We start from the raw sequence: 21,941 nt of genomic DNA, 5'->3' as shown, positions 1-21,941 counted from the left end.
AGCCACCATAGTAATACTGATTATTGCTGACAGCAACATAAAAACACGTTCAAAGGGTCTACGTTGCCACTGTTCCTTTAAGGGTGGACTGACTGACTGACTGAGTTTTGGTTTTACGCCGCTTTTAGCAATATTCCAGCAACATCACGGCAGGGGACACCAGAAATGGGCTTCACACATTGTACCCATGTGGGGTTTCGAACCCGGGTCTTCGGCGTGACGAGCCAACGCTTTAACCACTAGGCTACCCAACCGCCCGTTTAAGGGTGGATATCCTCAGTCCAGTCTGAGTGCCACACCTTGAGCTCATCTGAATCGCCTCTGTGGTGATCAGTATTGATCTAACCTTCTGGTCAACATTTTGTAAACCCTAGAGCCTGAGTCAGGCTTGTCAAACTTTTTGACATCTTAACAATTTTCTTGATTTTAACCGAATTCCTTGTTGTGTTCCAGATCTTGCCCTGTCATGTGAATTGACCATATGTTTGACTCTTGTGTCGGTCTTGGCTTGACCTTTAATTAGGAGGTCCATCTGTACCTTTTGACATTCTGGACATTGTGGGCGTCAGACAAATGAAGATGTGAAGTTGTTGACTCTGTGTAGACACGCTGTAGTGGGGAAATATTTAGAATGATGAGGAGATCCTTATCTACATAACTGTGGTACCTGTGGACACTTCTGTATCCTTGAGGATTAGAGCCACTGGGTGGTTTTGTAGTTACAGCAGTGGATCTGACAGGGATAGACACCTTGGGTTATTTCTATCTAGTCTTGCTCATTTCGGGGGATAGTGGTTTATTGATAAGGTAAGATTTTTTGAAAAAACATTACTTGTCCAACACGAGTTTCGATGGTCTGAAATTTAGTCTGTCTCACAGTCCCCGAACTATATTATGTTCCCTGCAGCCTCACCCTCCCTGCAAGTCTAGATTTAGTTAAGGCTGTACTGAATGCTAAGCCCATGAAATGTATACTAATTCTATCCTTTAAAGAGGCAAGTCTGTTCTTTATTTTTTTGTGGAAATTTTCATGTAAACAATTAACTATTACCTTAGAGACTATGCAAGTCTATGGACCAGTTTACAGGGTGCCATGCTCGAATTCTTACTGTTTCAGTAAATAACCTTTTACTTGTATGAATGTTAATACAACCTTTACGGGTTATGAATTATTGGAACAATGACAGGTTTTGCCTCCACCCAGTAGTGATATTCACACAGGTATTTCCACGTGTTCCACACACGGCCATTACCATTCCTCCTTAGGCAATCATACTTGTGCTGACTGGAATTATTACTTGCAGACTTTGAACGGTATGTGTGAATAAAAGTGTGTTTTTTGCTTCCAAGGAAAGCACTTTTGTGACATTTAGCTAGTTAGTATGACTGCAAGAATCTCAGGCAGCAATTTTATTTTGTTCCCAGCTGGTGCCAAACTGTTGTTTACATCTTCAGAAACAAGACATTGAGGCTTGAGGGCTATGTATCCCAGCTGGGGGATAATGCAATCAAGATTTCTTGGAGGAAACGGTCCAGCTTTCAGCTGTAACACCTGTTTTATTTTTGTGGATTTGGCCAATTATTCTATGGGGTATTTTTGAAGACATTCTTTGGCAACATGTTTGTGTGTTTAAGTGTTCCTTAATTCATGACTTTGAGAGTGTGCTACTGTATCCCTGTTGTAGCTAGTGTTTCGGAACAATTGGTGTCATGTTTAGAGGTAGGGGTGGAGGGATTCCTGGACAGAATCGGTCTCCAGGAACCCTTGGTGTTATAATGAATGAGTGAGTGAGTCTAGTTTTACACTGCACTCAGCAATATTCCGGTTATATGACTGTAAATAATCAAGTCTGGACCAGACAATCCAGTGATCAACATTATTAGCATCGATCTACGCAATTGGGATACGATGACATGTGTCAACCCAGTCAGTGAGCCTGACCACCCGATCTCGATAGCTGCCTCTTACGACAAGCATGGGTTACTGAAGATAGATTCTTGTAATAAGGGCTTATTCACAACGATTGGTTAGTTTCACCTGGGATCAACAAAGGTATGAAGTAATATTTTGGGAAGTAATCTTGGGGGCGCAAGGCATGAAAATAGGGGTTCTAGGCTGATGTAATATAGCATGTGTCATTATTTTTTCAAGATTTCTTGTTGATGCTATTGACCATTGTAGTGGTATGTGGACTTGTGCATACAGCCCAGATCACAAATCAGTTGAAGTTCAGCAATGCTGTAAGGGTCCTCGGATGGGTGACCGTGTTTGGTGGCTTGACTCCTGAGAGTTTCTAGGACGTCAGTGCTGCCCCACAACAAAGCACATGTGATACATTTTCTCTCACCTTTGGCAAGAAGGTTTGTTCAAAACTGCCTCTGTTCACCCAGCAGAAAATGGGTACCCGGTGGGATAAGCCGTATGACTATTAGCCTTCTTGTGCATCAGAGGCAGCTTGGATTATCTGGGGTAATAATGTCCATGTTGTATGAACTTAGGCCATGCCCGTACAGCATGGAGTACAGTGCTATATCATTGCCTTTTTATCATCTTGTTGATTGTTTCATGTTGCTGATTGTGTCATCATTCTGATTGTGTCATTTTGCTGATTGTGACATCTTGGTGATTGTTTCATATGTATATTAATGTTTGTGTCATTCTGATTGTGTCTACAATCTGATGTGTCGTGTTGCAGTTTTGGGAGATAGATTGCTCAAGCTGTCATATTCTGTTATTTTCGTTGAACTATAGCTAAAATATTGTTGACTGATGTAAACTAATATTCCTCTGGGTTGATGGGCCAGGAGCCTGTAATGCAGACCCTGAAACAAATAGATCCAAGAAAGCCCATGCAAGTCTAGAATATGTGGCTTGCATAGGCTTTCTGGTATATATTTGTTTCAGGCTCTGAAACCGAGTTCACTCACGCATAAGCTGACAAGTTATGATGCAGCTGAGATGCTGATCGATGACTCAGTGTTAAACCAAGTCAGTCAACTATGCCCAAATACCTTAACAATAAGTAATCCATTTCATTATCTGGTGTCATGTCACTCTGGATTTGAAGCTTGAAGACAATATATACAAAGCTATAATTTGCCACGCATGATGTAGAATTATACCAGCAATATCAATAACTATGAACACAATGGTCTACCATATAATGCCACGTATAAGAAGATACCTCATTATAAGCCTTCAAAATCAACACTAATTTATATACCCCGTCTATAACACAACCTTGACCAAAGCACAGAGCATACCTGATCAAAATTTTTCGAACTGTATGATTTATATTTTCTATCTGATTCACAAAATCTAAAAAAAATTGTCCCCAAAACCAAATCAAATGTAAACATATCTGTTAATGTTGTCATTGTTTCCGTGACAACCAGGATGAGTCATGACTTGACATACCCAATACCTATTGTACTTCAGTTGACTTGTGCACCGTGTAATAATCAATATCAGCCATGACTAACTGATCATTATATGGTTTCATTACATAAAACTTAATCTTATCCCATTATGATTTTCCACGATCCGTATCTCCAGCATTATCCCATGGGCAGGTGATACGGAGGTCAGGGATGCAGAGGTTCAAGGATGTGGGGTGGGGTGGGGGTCAGGGATGGAGAGGTTCAGGGATGGGGGTAGGGGTGGGGTGGGGGTCAGGGGATGGAGAGGTTCAGGGATGGGGGAGAGATGGGAAGGATGTTATCTTAGACTATCATGCAGTCTGTGATGTAATGACCAACAGCTGGGAGACAGTTTGCTGAGACATTACCTAATCACATTCCTGTTCCCACATGGCTGTACATGTCACCATGGAGGCTCATGGGTAATATGACTGATGGAGTTGGGTGGGATTAGAGGAGGGTGGGGTGAGAGCATATGACATCAGATGTTGACTGTGTTGATGAGGAAAATGTTTCAAAATTGTTGTATTTCCTGGTGGGGGTAGGAAGTCAGAAACTAAATGAGACAGGATTTTCCTGTAAGTATGTAGGTAATCACAACATGTTGTTGGGTGTCTTAGTTTCAGGGCAGAAAAGGTCCCTAGTTAGACTAACGCTTAGTCTCTGAATGTATATACATTTGATAGAAGCAAACAATTCTTTTTTAAACTGAAAAGGAGCCCCAGTGAAATGGGAAATTCAGAACCTGAGGAAATCTAGACTTGCTTCATTTAGAGTTTTAGTATTGCAGAAAAAGGCAGAAGGGAAAATAGTGTTGTTGAGGGACTGTTCAGACAGACACACACACAGACAGACACACACACAGACACACACACAGACAGACAGACACTTAAGCAGTGAGCATCTGAGACCGGCACCACGTCCTGCTGTCCTCCCACAGCAAGCTGACATGTGCTGCTGTAACTAGAAATAATTTCCAACAACTAATGTCCATGTTTCTTTGAATGTCATTTTAGAAGTTGGGAAGTACAAAATTGACAAACTTTATGGATAACAACTTCTTTATTATGAGAGTGCGACGTTTCGATACGTCGCACTCTCATAATAAAGAAATTGTTATCCATAAAGTTTGTCAAGTTTGAATGTCCATGTTCTCTATGCATGTGCGATGTGTAAATGAATGCGGTTTCATGTAAAATATAATCAAGACTTATTGAGCTATAGATATATTCAAGATACTACTGGACTTCAGCCAAGTGGCTCAAACATACGTCACAGTTTCAGATTGTTCATCGCTTTGGACCATTTACAAAATATACACAGTATATGATATAACTAGATATCTCTAACTGTGGTTCTTATAACGACGTGCAAGGTTTATAAATTTTGATCATCTTTTTCACACAGGGATCTTATTTTTATTTTTTTTAAAGTAGCATCGCAACAAAATGATTGCTGTAGCTTAAGATTCGTCTTTGTTCGGTGAATGATATATACTCCTTATTCCACGTGAGGAAGTCGAGATAACGAGATATGTTGCCAGATAAATACTCCTTGGCCCAGCTGATTGACGAGGAATGTAGACCTATAGCGATAAGGTGTGAATATAGCTCCATATCATGTCTCGATATGCGTGTGAACTTCAACATGTGATGCTGGAAGAGAAAGGCAACAAGAGCCCTTGATCGTGACCTTGTGATGTTTGGGGGTTTGTGTAACAATCTACCAGGTTTGTTTTCCCACCTGACAGCTCTGTCCCTGGAAGCTGATCCGAGTCTCTGGAATGAAATGAAAATTGTCATATCAATTTTCGTTTGCTGCATAGCATGCTGTCGAAAGACAATGCAGTCAGGTTTTATGAAGTTCCAAACCTTTATTCAGCAACTGGAAAAATAGGAAGGTTTGTTTATGGATTGATGTTTCCAAGATAGGGTTATGCTTACATAGAGGTGTTGTCGTGTCTGTTGGTGTTGATGGCAGGTTTGCATGTTATTTACATGTATTGGAATCGGTGAAATGTTTCTATGAGCCTAGATATACAAGCTTCATCTCAGTAATGTTACAAGATCAGGATTAAGCTCTGGAAAAATACTGACCAACTCTGTGTTTACTTAAGGTTCTAACTGGTATTTTTTATCTCGTAGTTTGATTATTTTTCTTCCCTCAGAATGTGTTTCACTGGGGTTAAAATGGTCATTATGAAGTTTCCATGCCAACAAAATTTGGTACATTGATATGTCGCGTGATGACCTAGTGCTTTTTGATAGTTTGGGATTTTAAATATATTTTTTCATGTTTCCATGGTAACAACTTATCCTGGAAATGATGAGACCAGTACCTGTTCCCGCAGCAGATCTTGTACAGTGATTCTGAAGTCTGATAAAACTAACACCCTGGTTCAAATAAAGTTATAACTCTCCTTTTTTGTAACGATTTATATCAGTATCTATATGTCCAATCTGTGTTTGTCAGTTCGGATAAAGTTGAGGACTTTTGAAGTGACATTTGTTTAGAATAGATTGAACATTTGGAAATAAAGTCATAAAACTGCGACTTCATATCAATTATTAGAAGATTTACACAGCAAGGGCTTTAAGGACCAGAATGAGGCCATCAACTAACAACATGTGTTTACTGTAAACAGTTTTGAATAGAGGCTTGTTATCAGATTGAGATTGTATCACTCATTGTAGAGAAATAACTTGGTCATTGTGATGACATCCGGGTGTCAATTCACTCTAAATGTGAATGTGACTATGTTAAGGCAACAGGTGCTTGCTAGAATGTCTGTAATCATAACAAAATATAATGTTACGTTATTGTTCTTTCATCTAGTGTTACGGTGTGGTAACTGATCCTGGTTCAATGTCCATATATTCTGTTCACAGAGTGAGTGAGTGAGTTAGTGAGTGAGTATGGTTTCAGGCTGCTTTTAGCAATATTCCAGTAATATCACGGCGGGAGACACCAGAAATGGGCTTCACACAATGTACCCATGTGGGGAATCGAACCCGGGTCCTCGGCGTGACAAGCGAACGCTTTAACCACTAGGCTACCCCACCATCCCCAGAGTGAGTGAGTGTAGTTTTATGCCACTTCTAGCAATGCTCCAGCAATATACCGGTGGGGGACACCAGACATGGGCTTCACACATTGTACCCATGTGGGAAATTAAACCCAGGTCTTTGGCATGACGAGCGAACGCTTTAACCACTAGGCTACCCCACCGCCGGATGTAGCGTGGATGTATAGCTTGGTTTTTTTATTGTATTGATGAATAACTATGTACTGTTTAAGTGTGCTCATGTTAGTTTTAATAGGTATCATCTGTGGTAATCTAGTTATTGTATGTCCATCAACGACAGATTGTTACACAGTCTAAATGTATTCTTTTAATTTTTTAATTTTTAATACAATATGTGTGAAATATGGCTGATGTGACAATCAAACTCTCACTCACTGTTCACATGCCTCCATATCTTTCTCCTCCATGCTATAATCCTTCGTAACGACTCCCCACGGTATAATTGTTCATAATACCCTGTAGAGATAAACATTTGTGACAAGAACTGTCACCCTAGAGGAAATGGAACCCCGATAAACTGTTAGCATTGTACACAATCTGCCCACACAGTGGTAGGGGGCGTCTCAAAATTGTCTGGTAGATTTGAATATCATTTGAAATGGAAGACAAGGGAATTGAAAGTTAAAGTTCTTACAACAACAGGTGTGTTATCCTGCTGGTGTTCTCATATAATAGTATGATAGTTTTCTGTAAAAGGGACAATAATTTTATTATTTTAATGATGTCAGCATGTCATTTTATTACTTGAGTGACACTAAAACTGATATTACAGTAAGAAGCTACTAATTGTGTTTAAAATAATAAGATATCATATTTGTCTTCGTGATTTTATTTTGCAATTTTGGCTTTCTGTTGGTCTAATTTGTTAATTAAATCACAGGCCCTGAACCACATTATTTCCCTTCTGCCCAGCCCTCCCAGCAATGCGAAAGCCCTAAATGAACCAAGTCTAGATTTCCTCAGGTTGTGAATCTCCCTTCTCTTATTCAGAGATAAGGCATTAATCTACACTGAACTCAATCCCTTTGTGAACAGGTAGTTTAACAGTAATATCAAGTGGTTTCTTAGGCCAAATACTTCAGATGTTCTGACATGATTTAAACTTTTAAGTTGAGTTGAAGAAATAAATTTCCCAAAATACTTCTTGGAATATCAAAATGCCAAGTTACAGCTTCCTTCATAAGTGTTGGGTTGACAAAACTAATAATGAGGATGTCCACAACTTATTCTGTTGGTGATTTGTGTCTAGATGACATGTACAGATCATCATATCATGTTCCTTTGTAGTTTGTGAATGAAAAGACCTTAGGCAGGTTATACCAGTGTTCACGAATGGTGTTTCAAAGTCACAGGACATTGGGTCTTGTAAGTTTCAGATGTCTGTCTGAAAATGCACAGGACCCATGGAATAAAATTAAACACACATATCAGATTTAATATTTCGTATAATTGACATTGAAATTATGAACAAACATAAGATTTATAAACAGCAAACAAGTGTCACATGTCACATATAACAACTTCAGTTAAAGTCATTGTGAAATATACAGTCTGACACTGGGGACGGTGGGTTGTAGACTTCTGTCTGACGAATCTGACGGATTTGTCAGAGGGTCAGACGCTATTCGTGAACACTGTTATACCATATTTCCATATTTGGTTTGCATGGGGACAAAGGTCTTTGAATGGCATTTAGAAGTGATACACATTAGGAAGAGCATTTTTATGGATGTCAACTTTTATATTATGAGGAACACAACGTTTCGGAGTATATCCTTACTCCTTCGTCAGGTGATATACTCTGAGACATTGTTTTCCTCATAATAAAGAAGTTGACATCCATAAAAAACAAAGCTTTCAAATTTTACTAGAAATGGACATTTAAATATTTGAGATGCCCCCTTCCACAATTGTCCATATCAAACTGCAGGTCGCTGTGGGTATCAACATTGCGACAGAGACGCCATGCTGATGTCAGAGTTCACACGCTGCATTTGATTGCAACGGATTCAAGTTTGTCGACTGATCATGAAATATTTAGACTTTCGGTTCTATTGATCAACATGTTTGCTCTCAGTGGCCGTACTTGCCTCACACTAGTCACAGGTAGTGCATGCCACACGTAAAAACCAAGGTGGAAGGTTTCACAGCTTACTGGATTATAGCGTCCATTTCAAACTCTGAGTTTGAGTGCAGTAGATTTTGAATTGCCTATCGGGGATGTACTGAGACAGGTAAGCACGGGTTGATTTGTATGTCAACAGCAGACTCGGAGACATGTTGGATATACTGTGTGCATGATTTATAGACGTAACCTACATTGGGGGATTCCCAGTGCTGGCAGTTCACCCAACACAGGAATCAAGATAACTTGAAGGTACCTCAGCAATTTCGTGTTTAGGCTCATGTTTTCCATTTTTTCATGGCTTTATGATATTGTAGTGTTCCAATTATTTTTTAAGTTGATTTTCATATTGGCTGTATTTATAAGTTTACAATTTCGGTGTGTCATCGCTTACTAGCTGTATTTGTCTGATCATGTTTTACATTTGGATATTGCACAAACTTGGATATACACCTGTTTCTTTGTAATTACATATATTTGGGATATTTCCAGTAGCTTGATTGTAACCCATTGTTACATGGCTGCTCCTCACTCACTCACTCACTCACTCACTCACTCACTCACTCACTCACTCACTCACTCACTCACTCACTCACTCACTCACTCACTCACTCACTCACTCACTCACTCACTCACTCACTCACTCACTCACTCACTCACTCACTCACTCACTCACTCACTCACTCTAGTGATTCGCACAAAATGTACTTATCAATCCCATTTCATGATTGTTATTCAAGGAAGCAGCCTATTTATGCGTGACTAGGTAGTAAACTTTCGTGTTGAACTGATCAACCCACGCCTGTCTGTGATCTATGAGATTCTTGATTCAGGAGCGCCACAATCCATCAACCTTATTACGTGTCTGTTTGGGCAATTATTTTTATGAATTAGATTGTCATAAAAGAGTAAATCAAATCTTAGTGTTCTTGTTACGACAGGACACATTCAGAACCAAAGTGACTTGGTATTTGTAAAGATTCCATAAGTTCATTATTTCCGTGCTGGAATGGAGTGCTTGGCAACACACTTGTGGTCTTATGTTCTAGGCAGGATGCTTGGGTATTGATTAGTATATTGGAATGACGTTCAGAGAATTTGGGTTCTTTTTGTTTTGTGAATGACAACTGAAATAAACTCATTTCAAAAGTGAATGAAAATATGAATTTGTAGTGAGATGGGTTAAAAATATTCATAGGGTTTTAAATGCGAAATAATCGGTTCTGTTGTGAATTGCTGTTGTATGATGTAAAATTACATTTTCTCATTAGAACAAGTTCGCATGTAGCTGACAGTTCTAGTTTCATACAAAATACAATCAGTTTTGAATTGTTCAATTGTAATTTGCTTTGTTCTCTTTGTGGCTGGAAGGCACCTTTAATTGTTAGCCACAAACACAAAGTACACGTTCACGATAGTAATAGAATCAAACATATTGCTTTGTAATGAGGAGTGGGTGTTTTGTCCACTAGGCTAATTTTGGAGCCTAATTTCAAGTGAGTGAGTACGTTGGAATATTATTTGTGTAGATCCGGGTTAGAATTTATCTTCAGCAACCCATGCTTGTCGTAAGAAGCAACTAACGGGATCGGGTGGTCAGATTCACTTGGTTGACACATTTCATTGTATCCAGATTGCGTAGCTCGATGCTCATGATGTTGATCACTGGATTGTCTGGTCCAGACTTGCTTATTCACAGATCGCCGTCATATTGCTGAGTGCGGCGTTAAAAGACAAACAAACATGGAATATTAGAGTAGAATTGCCACGTGAAACATGAAGGACATCTTCAAAAGATTGCAGAATCAAACATGTTTCTTAGTCATGATGAGTGCAGAGATGCCAACTGCTCCGATTTTGGAGGAGTTACTCTGATTTTCAAATACAAAATCCACTCTCTGATTTGTTTATAAAAAATCCGATTTTTTAGAAAATACAAATATGTTTAGAAATTTAGAATGTTTGAAAGAATTTTAGTCAATAGCCATTTAAATATGTTCATTTGAGTTAAGAATTATCAAGTTAAGAAATTGCATATATCCAGGCTAAATCTAAAGATTTTCATAGGGGAGGCCCCCCAGACCCCCACTGTCAAAAGGAGCCCGAGCCCCCTCTCACTCTCACCCCAACTCGCACCTTCAGGGCTCGGGAATTGCTTTTAGCAAGGCATGACTCGGCTTTCATTTGATTCAGGGTTGGCATCTCTGCGAGTGGGTGCTTCGTCCACTGCACCACCCTCAGAACAAAACACATATGTATTGCTATAACGTGGATATTCAGCATCTGATAATTGTATATACTAATGATGTGGAATTCAGCTGGATTAGAAGAACATAGATGTCCTAAACGTGTGATTTACATGTAATGCCGAGTAGCGACTCAGCCATGATATTTAGACATCATGCTGAAACTGCGTTTACAGAATTGATTAGCGCATGATTGCAGTGTAGCAGTTTGTTGTAATACCGGATGAAAAACAGCAGATTGCTGTAGGTTTGCAGTTTGAGCAACAGAAAACATTTGTATTGGAAAGAATTCATCAATGTGTGAAAGTCAACACTGCTTGACATAAAAATGTGTGGCTGCACTGAATTTGGTGACGATGTTAAATAACATTTGTGTTGTGATGATGAAAAATCATCCTCTCAAATTTGAAAGGAATAATATTATGGGCATATTTTGGTAGTTCATTGGGGTATGTGTTATGCTTAACTCGAAACATGAACAGAAATGCTGATGTACTGCTGATGACCTTTCACCTTCATGTTGACCTCTCAAGGCCATTACATATTCACTTATCTCATTTATTAATAAAACCTAATTAGATACAGAAGAGGTTATCAGATTTCACTTGAACTGAACTTGCCTTGCCTCAAGCTTGTTTAACTAAGCTTGTCTGTATCTATGATTCATTAGAATTCCTCATTCACTTTCGAAAAAGACATATGTTCTTTGCAAGATTTCTTGCTGGATCTAGATGTGTAGGATCTCCTAGCTTGGATCATTGATTAAAACACTTGAAAAATACCCAACACAAGTGTTGATACAATGTCCCAGACAAGATGGCATCCCAGTCACTTTCTCAGAGCACATTCAGGGGCCAGTTTTCAAATACCAGAATTTGCAGTGCAGAGTTGCCTCCCTTAGGCATGCAGAATCTTATGATTGTGGATATTTTCCTTAATTAAGATTATGATTGTCGCAGAAGAAATAAATGTGTTGAATCTGAATCACTCCCAGCTTTTTCTTCTCAATGAAGTTTTCATGGCGTGAAGTAACTAAAATACTGTTAACATTGAAATAAAACCAAACTCACTCACTCACTCCCTACATTTTAATACTAAAATTATGTAAGATGGATTCATTTCTGATATTTTGTTAATTTGATTTCATACATTTGATTATTTGGTCAACCATCCCTTTGAAGGGTAAAGAAGTAGGAATGGTAGCTGTATGTGTTAATGGTAATAAAAGATCAAATTAAAGCCCCCCAAAATTAATTTTAAGAAAGAAATAAAAACCAACAGTTTTCTCTTTGATTGAATTCTTTCAATTCCAGAGAACTACAACATGATGGATGTGGACAAAATGGCATTTATTGATTAGATGATCAAGTTTACATGATAAATAAGGTGATCAATAATTAAAGACAGGAATTTGTCGGAGACCAACTATGGAAAGAGCTCTTTTTGACCAAACCATCCATTATGAATCAAACGGCAGCCCAGATTGTTAAATGGATGGACTTTGAACAACAATTACTCTGTCAGATGCACGTAAATTGTAGCAACGTTCAACTGGTATTTCCTGTACATATTGTGGTTCCTGAAATGGGGGATGGAGTTTTGGGATTGTTAGTTTTCAAAATGTGTGCATTAGCTTGAAATGCCACTCCGGTCGAATTGAGTAAAATCAGACTGGAATGTCAGTGATTTGTTTAGTGTGTTTTGAACAAGACCCTGCTAAATGAATTTGGTGAAATTTAGCAATTTTAAATCTAAATCTGTCATGATAAAGAGGATGAAGTGGTAGTGTTTGAACGCTTTAATCGGGAGTGAATGAAAGAGTTGGGTTTCACGTCATCTTCAACACTCTTCCAGATATATCAATACATTTTAGCAAACCAAGGGATAATCAGTGCTTCAGTCAGGCAAGCACCACTGCGCCATTGGACACTAAAAAATATGCAGTGGCACTTTTTTTGAATGCTAGAGCGCCCATTGGCGCGAGTCGCAACATTTAATATAATCCACAGGTCTTCTATACCATGGCTACCATGAATGGCAAAAGTCTCAACTGCATTGGCGCAACATTTAATATAATCCACATGTCTTCTATACCATGGTTACCATGAATGGCAAAAGTCTCAACTGCATTGGCACACATGTTTTAGTAGTTAAGGTGCCAAGTGGCAACACTCAAAAAATCCTGGCTGAAGCACTGGATAATGGAAAAATGAAACACAACTTTATGGATGACAATTTCTTATTTATTGCATAGAGCAATGTTTCGATGTAGATTCTTTCACTGTTATCAAGCTGAAGGTGAATACAAACAAACGATGAAAGGTATATGTACCGTTGTTTGACAAAAATCTGTATCAAACGTCAGCAGATTAACATTAACAACAATATGTAATTGAAAAACAACTGGTACATAATTGGGAGAGGCCAGTAGGGGACTAAGAACAACAAATGAGACTTGTGATGAAGCCAATAAACATTGGGGAGGGAGGGGGGGGGGATTAAGTTGTAATAACATGCTGGTAGGGTGCTTTGATAGAGTCTATAGTTTGATGAATGCAGTTTGCAGTTAAACCTATGAGCCTAGGATGATAATCATGATGGTCTGGGATTCAAACCGATTGTAGACTTCTGGCATGAAATACACAATGCCATTTTAGAAAGTGATCAAATGTAACATATGTTATATTTGGGATTACACTTTCTCAGTAAAGTACAGATTCTATTGCTTTTGTTGGGTTGAGTCCCATCCGGGATTCGAACCCACACCCTCAGAGTCAGGCGCCTAATTGCCAGCACACAAAGTCAGCACAAAGTTGTCCGACTTTAATTTTTGTGGAAGCCGCAGTGGCAGAGCGGTCTAGGCGTCTGACTCTGTGTGCTGGCGATTAGGTGCCTGACTCTGAGGGTGTGGGTTCGAATCCCGAATGAGACTCAACAAAAGTATTAGAATCTGTACTTTACTGAGAAAGTGTAATCCCAAATATTACACATGTGATGCTTAGTCTCTGAATAGATATAACTTTGATAGTAACAAACAAACCTATTATAAATCAAAAAGGAGCCCCAGGGAGACCAGAGATTCAGAACTTGAACCTGGGGAAATCTAGACTTGCTTCATTTAGGGCTTTAGCACTGCAGGGTGGGGAAAATAATGTGGTTCAGGGACTGTGAGACAGACTAACATAGGCATATGGCAACAAGAACCCCTGATGAGCTGCAAGACTTGGTGGCTTCAAAATTCAAACGGATCAAGCTTTGGTATCCCCAGTTTTACTCCAGATGATTCCGTCTGTACTTCTGCTGTGCTTACCTATTTAGCTATTTTCCTGACAAAACGGACCTGGAACTTAGTGGATGATGATGATTTGGATATTGAAGTGTTTGACAACTTCACTCCAAGTATTTCGGGGACCCAGTCCTTCCCAATAATGAAGCACATGTGATACATGTGGTCTCACCTTAGGCAAGTGAGTTTGTTCAAAATTGCCTCTGTTCACCAGTTTGGCGCTATATAAATGGACACATTATTATTATTATTTTTCCGACATAATACATACTTTCGCACCCACGTTTTGAGTGTAAGATGATGATGATGATGATGATGATGATGATGATGATGATGATGATGATGATGGTGATGGTGATGGTGGTGATGATTTGGAGATTTAACACACAATTAAGATGGATGGATTAAGTGTATGATGGATTGAAGATAAAAATACATAGTAAATCTTTGAACTGATTAGTTCATAGCCCAGTTCTTGTGTGTTGAAACAATATCAGAGGACTGGTCAATTTGGCCACACCCCTTTCCAATTTGGCAATAAAGTCAGATGAGGATAGACTGAAGAGAGTTGATTGAGCCACGGATTGCCAGACTCACATGCCAAGTGACAAAGAGGGAGGGCACTTGTGTTTCACGCCATCTCCTCCGATCCCATCTAAACCTACGACAACACTGTAGTCATTACATAAACCTCGCCCTATTCTCAGGTGTGTTTCCTTTCTTGTGACTAATTGGAGGTGATCCAACTCGTCAGTGATCGCAGGTTGACACCTTGCCACTGTTGACAAAACTCTACCTGTACAGGTAGCAATTATCCCATTATGCAACCATGGACATCAAAGATTCAGCCCACCTGAGCTGGACTGGTGAGACATATAAATTACTGCAGTGTTGGACAGGTGAGACAGACTACTGTGTGTAAAATATGCAGTAAGTTGGAAAGTGCACGTTATATTTACAAATCATCAGGTGAGACAGGTATTAATTAACTACTGTGTGCAAAATACACATTAATTTGAAAAGTGCAAGTTACATCTCCAAATCATTATCAACAGGTGAGACACGGTATTACTAACTACAGGTGAGAATACAGGTATTTGCTTCAGATAACATGCACACCTGTAGCTTATTTCTAGATAATATTGTAATGCAGATTATGTGAGTCTGTATTTGTTTTCATTGATTTCTGCATGGCTAAGTGACAAGGTGATTGATGGTGGGATGATAATTTTAAGTGGGAGAATTTATGAATGGACTCCGTGACTGGTTTGTTTGTTGTGAGTCACGTGATGTATACCGACCATGTAAGACGAAGAAGTGCCTCACAGGGGTCTGACGTAAGTTGTTACTGTGGTCCAGTATTCCGGGAACTATTGCAGTGTGTGGTGAAAGTTTGGATTGTACCAGTAGCTGTGTGAGGTATTATTTGAAGATTTATACATGTTTTATGTACCTTACGTTTTTTAAATAATTTACTCAATCACCACATATACATACATTACTTAAAGCGTATTTGTTTTTCTGTATTTTTTTCTCTTTCTTTTTATCTTTAAATCTGTCATTCTTACATTAAGGCTTTTTATTTCATGTTTTGTCCTTGTTCCTTCCTTATATTCTGTAAAGAAAAATAACATGGATATTTATATCTTTTCTGAATTTTAGAAACAGCCCTGCTAGAATGTAGACTGTGTGTAAACTATGGGTCATGACATCAAAATTATACACAATGTTGGGCTGGACATGTTCTGTGGTGAGAAATCAAATCAGGAAATTAATCACCCTCATATACTTACGTTGCTTAAAGTGTATTCCATTTTTTGTTCTTTTCTTTCCTTCATGTTTTCTTTGAATCCGTCATTCTTACATTAAGGCTTTTATTTCATATTTTGTCTTTGAGAATATAGTTAGTGTAGTGTTGTGTACTGTATGACAGTAGTGTTGTGTCAAAATGATACATGATGTGGAGGTGGTCATGTTCAAAGGTGATAAATTAAATCGGGAAATTAATTGTGCCTGTGTGGCTTCGCCATTGTTATTGTGATGCTTGTTAACAAGTCTGTCATTCTATGTGATGGACGACATACCAGGCCTTCACATGGCAAAGTGTTATATCATTATGTAGAAATATTGTCATATCATCATCATGTGAAATAAGAAATCCTCACATCTGTATTCTAATTTCAATTTGCAACTTGTTAGTAAAATGTTTAGCCACAGAGAATGCCTGATATACATAAAGCATACTAGTAAATTACCAAGTAAAACAGACCAATTATGTTAGTAATACACATTAACACTAAATATAACTTGTCTTTTTATTCTTTGTTAGGAAAACAGTATGATGCTGTATGAATGGGAAATTTATAGACCTTTGTAAAGTGCAACTTTATTATCCTTTGTTTGGAAAACACTGATGAGTTTGAAAGAAAAAAACATTTATCTTGAAATATAAACAGAGCAGCTTTATAATTGCTTGTTAGGAAAACAGTGTGATGATGTATGGATGCAAAAAAAACATAAATATTTTAACAAAAACACTGTCTCTTTATAATTCTTTGTTAGGAAAACAGTGTGAGGATAAATAGAGGAACTATGAATGTGGCAGCTATTGTCCAGCAAGGTGACATTGAGTGACAGTCCTCGTGAATTTACTGTTGAGACACCTGTTGCTTCCCAACCTACATGACAGTGGCTCGGCGGTCTATGTACTGTTGGAATTAGACTTATCACAGGGTAGAGGCTTTGTTTGTGAGACAGTGTAGGAAAGGCTCATGGTGGAAGATTTTCAGATAGCTGAAGTGATCTATGTACTGTTAGAGATAGACTTATCACAGGTTAGAGATTTTGTTTCTAAGACAGCGTAGAAGAGGTTAATGGTGGGAGATTGCCAGATAGCTGAAGTGATCTGCGATAATGTTGTTGAGTTATTGTGATAGGGAAAATGTTAGGTGCAGTGAGTGAGGGCTCGGTGACCCAGTCACCAACTGTCACAGAGATGCAGAAATGTCGCTGATGATTCAATGCCCCGTGCAACGGTAAAAGAATAATACCATGAGTTGTGACGGGAAGATGTGGTATGGCTGTGGGCAGGTCCTCCAGGACACTTCATGTGAGGGGCTAGCGTAGGAGGGACGGATATATTCGGTATGAATCATAAGTCAACAGAAATATTGTTTTGCTGATGATTTTGATACGCAATGCAAATGAATATGACAGATTGGAAGAGACAGATATTCGGTATGAATCATAGGTCAACAGAAATATTGTTTTGCTGGTGATTTTGATACGCAATGCAAATGAACATGACAGATTGGAAGAGACAGATATTCAGTATGAATCATAGGTCAACAGAAATATTGTTTTGCTGATGATTTTGATACGCGAGCTCATGCAAATGAAGCCCAATATTAGACAGATTGGAAGAGGCAGAGTGTCTGTAAAATGACCATCAGTAGTGTCAAAACAGACATATACTTAGTGTCTGACATATGATAATACATTAGTGTCTGATATACCCAATCATACTTATGTCTGAAAACAAGACTTATACTCAAGTGTCTGAGAAGCTAAGACTAATACTTAGTGTCTGAAAATTTAATCAGTGTCTGAAAACCCAAGACTTATACTAAGTGTCTGAGAGGCTAAGACTAATACTTAGTGTCTGAAAGCCCAAGACTTATGCTAAGTGTCTGAAAACCCAAGACTTATACTTAGTGTCTGAAAACCCAAGACTTATGCTAAGTGTCTGTAAGCCCAAGACTTATACTTAGTGTCTGAAAGCCCAAGACTTATACTTAGTGTCTGAAAGCCGAAGACTTATACTTAGTGTTTGAAAACCCAAGACCAATACTTAGTGTCTGAAAACCCAAGACTTATACTTAGTGTCTGAAAACCCAAGACTTATACTAAGTGTCTGAGAGGCTAAGACTAATACTTAGTGTCTGAAAACCCAAGACTTATACTAAGTGTCTGAGAGGCTAAGACTAATACTTAGTGTCTGAAAGCCCAAGACTTATGCTAAGTGTCTGAAAACCCAAGACTTATACTTAGTGTCTGAAAACCCAAGACTTATGCTTAGTGTCTGTAAGCCCAAGACTTATACTTAGTGTCTGAAAGCCCAAGACTTATACTTAGTGTCTGAAAGCCCAAGACTTATACTTAGTGTCTGAAAAGTTAAGACTTATACTTAGTGTCTGTAAGCCCAAGACTAATACTTAGTGTCTGAAAGGTTAAGACCTATACTTAGTGTCTGAAAGCCCAAGACTTATACTTAGTGTCTGAAAGGTTAAGACTTATACTTAGTGTCTGTAAGCCCAAGACTAATACTTAGTGTCTGAAAGGCTAAGACCTATACTTAGTTTCTGTAAGCCCAAGACTTATACTTAAGACTTATACTTAGTGTCTGTAAGCCCAAGACTAATACTTAGTGTCTGAAAGGCTAAGACCTATACTTAGTTTCTGTAAGCCCAAGACTAATACTTAGTGTCTGAAAGGCTAAGACCTATACTTAGTGTCTGAAAGGCTAAGACTTATACTTAGTGTCTGAAAGGCTAAGACCTATACTTAGTGTCTGAAAGGCCAAGACTTATACTTAGTGTCTGAAAGGCCAAGACTTATACTTAGTGTCTGTAAGCCCAAGACTTATACTTAGTGTCTGAAAGCCCAAGACTTATACTTAGTGTCTGAAAGGCTAAGACCTATACTTAGTGTCTGTAAGCCCAAGACTAAAACTTAGTGTCTGAAAGGCTAAGACTTATACTTAGTGTCTGTAAGCCAAGACATATACTTAGTGTCTAACATAGTATATGATTGAAACAACCAACTCCTTTTATGTTTCAGAGATATGATGTTAGTAAGACTAACACTTAGTCTCTGAATATATATAATATTCATAGAAAGAAGTAATTTCTACAAATTGAGACGGAGTCCCAGTGAGCTCGGAGATTCAGAGTCTGAGAAAATCTGGACTTGCTTCAATAAAACTTTGGCATTACAACGCGGGTTGGGCATTATGGACTTACTGTGGTTCAAGGACTGTGACACAGGCTGCATAGGCCCTAAAAGCAGTCTAAACCATCATTCATTCCTTGCTGGGAAACCTCAGATTGTGTACACTAATGATTTCCTATTCAACACTGCTTGCACTGCGTTATTTTTAATACATGAAACCAGATTATTAACCGCACCATTGAAACAAGAAAATGGGCTTCTGTAATATATCTATAATATCGTTTAAAAGTTGCCATGGTAACAAATGTATATCCTATGATGCCACCGAAAAACTATGTCTGTTAAAAAGGAGATAGTTGAGTAATGTTTCGCTTGATGAATCTGACTGTTAACAATGTCACATCTTTCCCCGTGTTGAAACTCAATGTGATGAATTATTCAAGGCTGTACAATGGGTTAAGGGTTTTCTGAAACCTGATGCTTGTTTAATCAGTGATGTGTTGATAGTCAGAATATGAAGTGCTTTCATTGAAGACGCTGCACCGGATTATGGAATATATTTAGTGGAATTGCTCTCTGCTTTTCAGCTCCTCAGGGGAATATTATCATGCTATGTTTTATCATTCTACAAATTATATGATCGACTTTGTGGCATACAGAATTTTAGTTTCACAATGCCAGTGTTTTTACAAACTAACTGTTTCATTGTACAGATGAGGTGGTTCAGCAGCAGAAACTATGCTGTTCCTTAGACTCTCAGGGGTGGCGGGGTAGCCCAGTGGTTAAAGCGTTCACTCGTCATGCCGAAGACCCGGGTTCGATGAATCCCCACATGGGTACAATGTGTGAAGCCAAATTCTGGTGTTCCCTGCCGTGATGTTGCAGGAATATTGCTAAAAGTGGCGTAAAACCAAACTCACTCACTCACAGACTATCATCTAGTCACTGATATATATTTACCTAAAATACAGCCCTGAATTTTCTTTATAAAATAGAGCAAAAAAGGAGACTTTCTTCATTTTCAGAAACTGCTCTAATATAGACTTGCTTGGGCTGTATTAGAATTATATATAATTGTTTCAGTGTTTGATAGATTATTCAGTCTGAAGGCATGTATGACCCCACCACCCCTAGGTGCTCCTCCCATGCCAAACTGATGGAACTAATTATTCTTCAGAGTAATGTTGGCAAGCTTGTTCTAGGACTGGGGTAGCCCTGTGGTTAAAGTGTTTGCTCGTCATGCCGAAGACCTTGGTTTGATTCCTCATGAGAGTATGATGTGTGACGCCCATTTCCTGTGTCCCCTGATGTGATATTGCTGGAATATTGCTAAAAGCAGCATAAAGCCATACTCACTCACTCGTTCTAGGACTAGAATAAGGAACTGATGGCATAAAGACTGTGACAAAAACAATTGATTCTTGTGGAATTAAAACAATAAATGATACATTACTACAATATTTCCTACAAATGTGTGATTGCTTTTTATTTGCTGAGACAGATCGTCAGTCTTTCACAAACTTGTACAATTGCTGAGAAGGTTGCCGACAAAATGTCAAACAAAACCAGTGTAGCTGACAGCCATTATGTTTTTCCCTTTCCTTGTAGACTGTGGCATAGAAATATAGATCAGTGCAACTTAGAAGGCCCATTGATTTTCTCACAACACCAGGAGCACAAGTTGTATAGCAATCGTAAGCTGACATTTTGCAAACATGTTCCCTGAGACCCAGACGCCAATTTCCTTATGAACCTAACAATCATGATCGTATGTGACAGATCATATGTCACAGATCACATGTCACTGATCACATGTGATCACACAAGAAACTAAAATTATTTCGTTTCTTTTCAGGAGGTGATTCTGAAGAACAAGCAGCCGAAAATGAGGACATAAATATCTCGGTCATGAGGATGGACTCTTTTGTTTGACCACGACACCGTTCTTCAGTTGACCGGTGATCAGCTCCACATAAACATGGACACTACGATGGAGACCAGTGCAGCTTCTTCGACAGGGGAGGTGACGTACATGACCTCGCGGGGGAACATGACGACGATGGCGTCCCCATCGCATCAGTGCGATCACATAGACTCACAGTATGACGTTGCCTCGGCGATTGTTTGTGCCATGTGTTTCATATTTGGGATTCTGTATACATTTTTCGGTAAGTTTGAAAAAATGGAAAAAGAGTTTGTGAGCCAAGAATGATTATTTTTTATTGCATTGTTGGACTGTTAATTGAAATGAACACATTATGCTAACAGTGGCACCAAGAGAAATATGGAACATGCAAACAACAAAGATTGCTGCATAAACAGCATGTTACTTCAAGGAGAAATACATAGACTTGGTCTGAACATGTCCTTCTGCTGGTGCACTGAAGCTTTGTTTAATTTCACTGGCTTTCATAATATGACAAGGCTGTAGTTTTAATGTTAAATATTTAAGCAAATATGTTTTTCTTTTATATGTTCAAACAAATTGGACATTTTTGTGGGTTTTTTTTATGAACAACGATTGGATTTCACATGACAAAGTACACACATGCCCACACACACTCATCACTGAGGTAAACATGTCCACCACGCCTAGGTTCATTCACACAGTATACACCAGGTTACATACAAACAGAACCTTAAGGTACACACCCTCACCTAGTCTGTCATACAGACCCTGAAGCAAATATATCCAAGAAAGCCCATGCAAGTCTAGATTTCCTCAGCTTCAGAAAATGAAGAAAGTCTCAGGGCTCCTTTTCATTTTTTTTTTTTTTTTTTTCAGTAAAATATGTTCATTTCAGAGACTAGTTGTTAGTCTAACCCTCA

The 21,941-nt window shown here is 38.6% G+C and overlaps 1 protein-coding gene across 6 annotated transcripts in view; it reads left to right on the top strand.

Annotated features, from left to right (window-relative positions):
- Positions 1-21,941, top strand: part of LOC124285078 (transmembrane protein 198-like) — a 57,072-nt gene that overhangs the window by 20,563 nt on the left and 14,568 nt on the right. For 3 of the 6 annotated variants that reach the window (XM_046721227.1, XM_046721221.1, XM_046721222.1), the window contains exon 2: positions 20,968-21,280. In XM_046721227.1, coding sequence (XP_046577183.1) covers positions 21,091-21,280 — 190 coding nt within the window. In that variant the 5' untranslated portion in view covers positions 20,968-21,090. Of the gene's footprint in view, positions 1-8,484; positions 8,740-8,777; positions 8,883-15,529; positions 15,582-20,967; positions 21,281-21,941 lie in introns of those variants that run through there. The other 3 variants (XM_046721224.1, XM_046721225.1, XM_046721226.1) reach the window with 3 other exon arrangements.

The sequence above is a fragment of the Haliotis rubra genome, unplaced genomic scaffold (genome assembly GCF_003918875.1).
Source record: "Haliotis rubra isolate DU_JTF1 unplaced genomic scaffold, ASM391887v1 Scf351, whole genome shotgun sequence".
Lineage (NCBI taxonomy): Eukaryota > Metazoa > Mollusca > Gastropoda > Lepetellida > Haliotidae > Haliotis > Haliotis rubra.
This window is presented reverse-complemented; position numbering and strand designations above follow the sequence as displayed.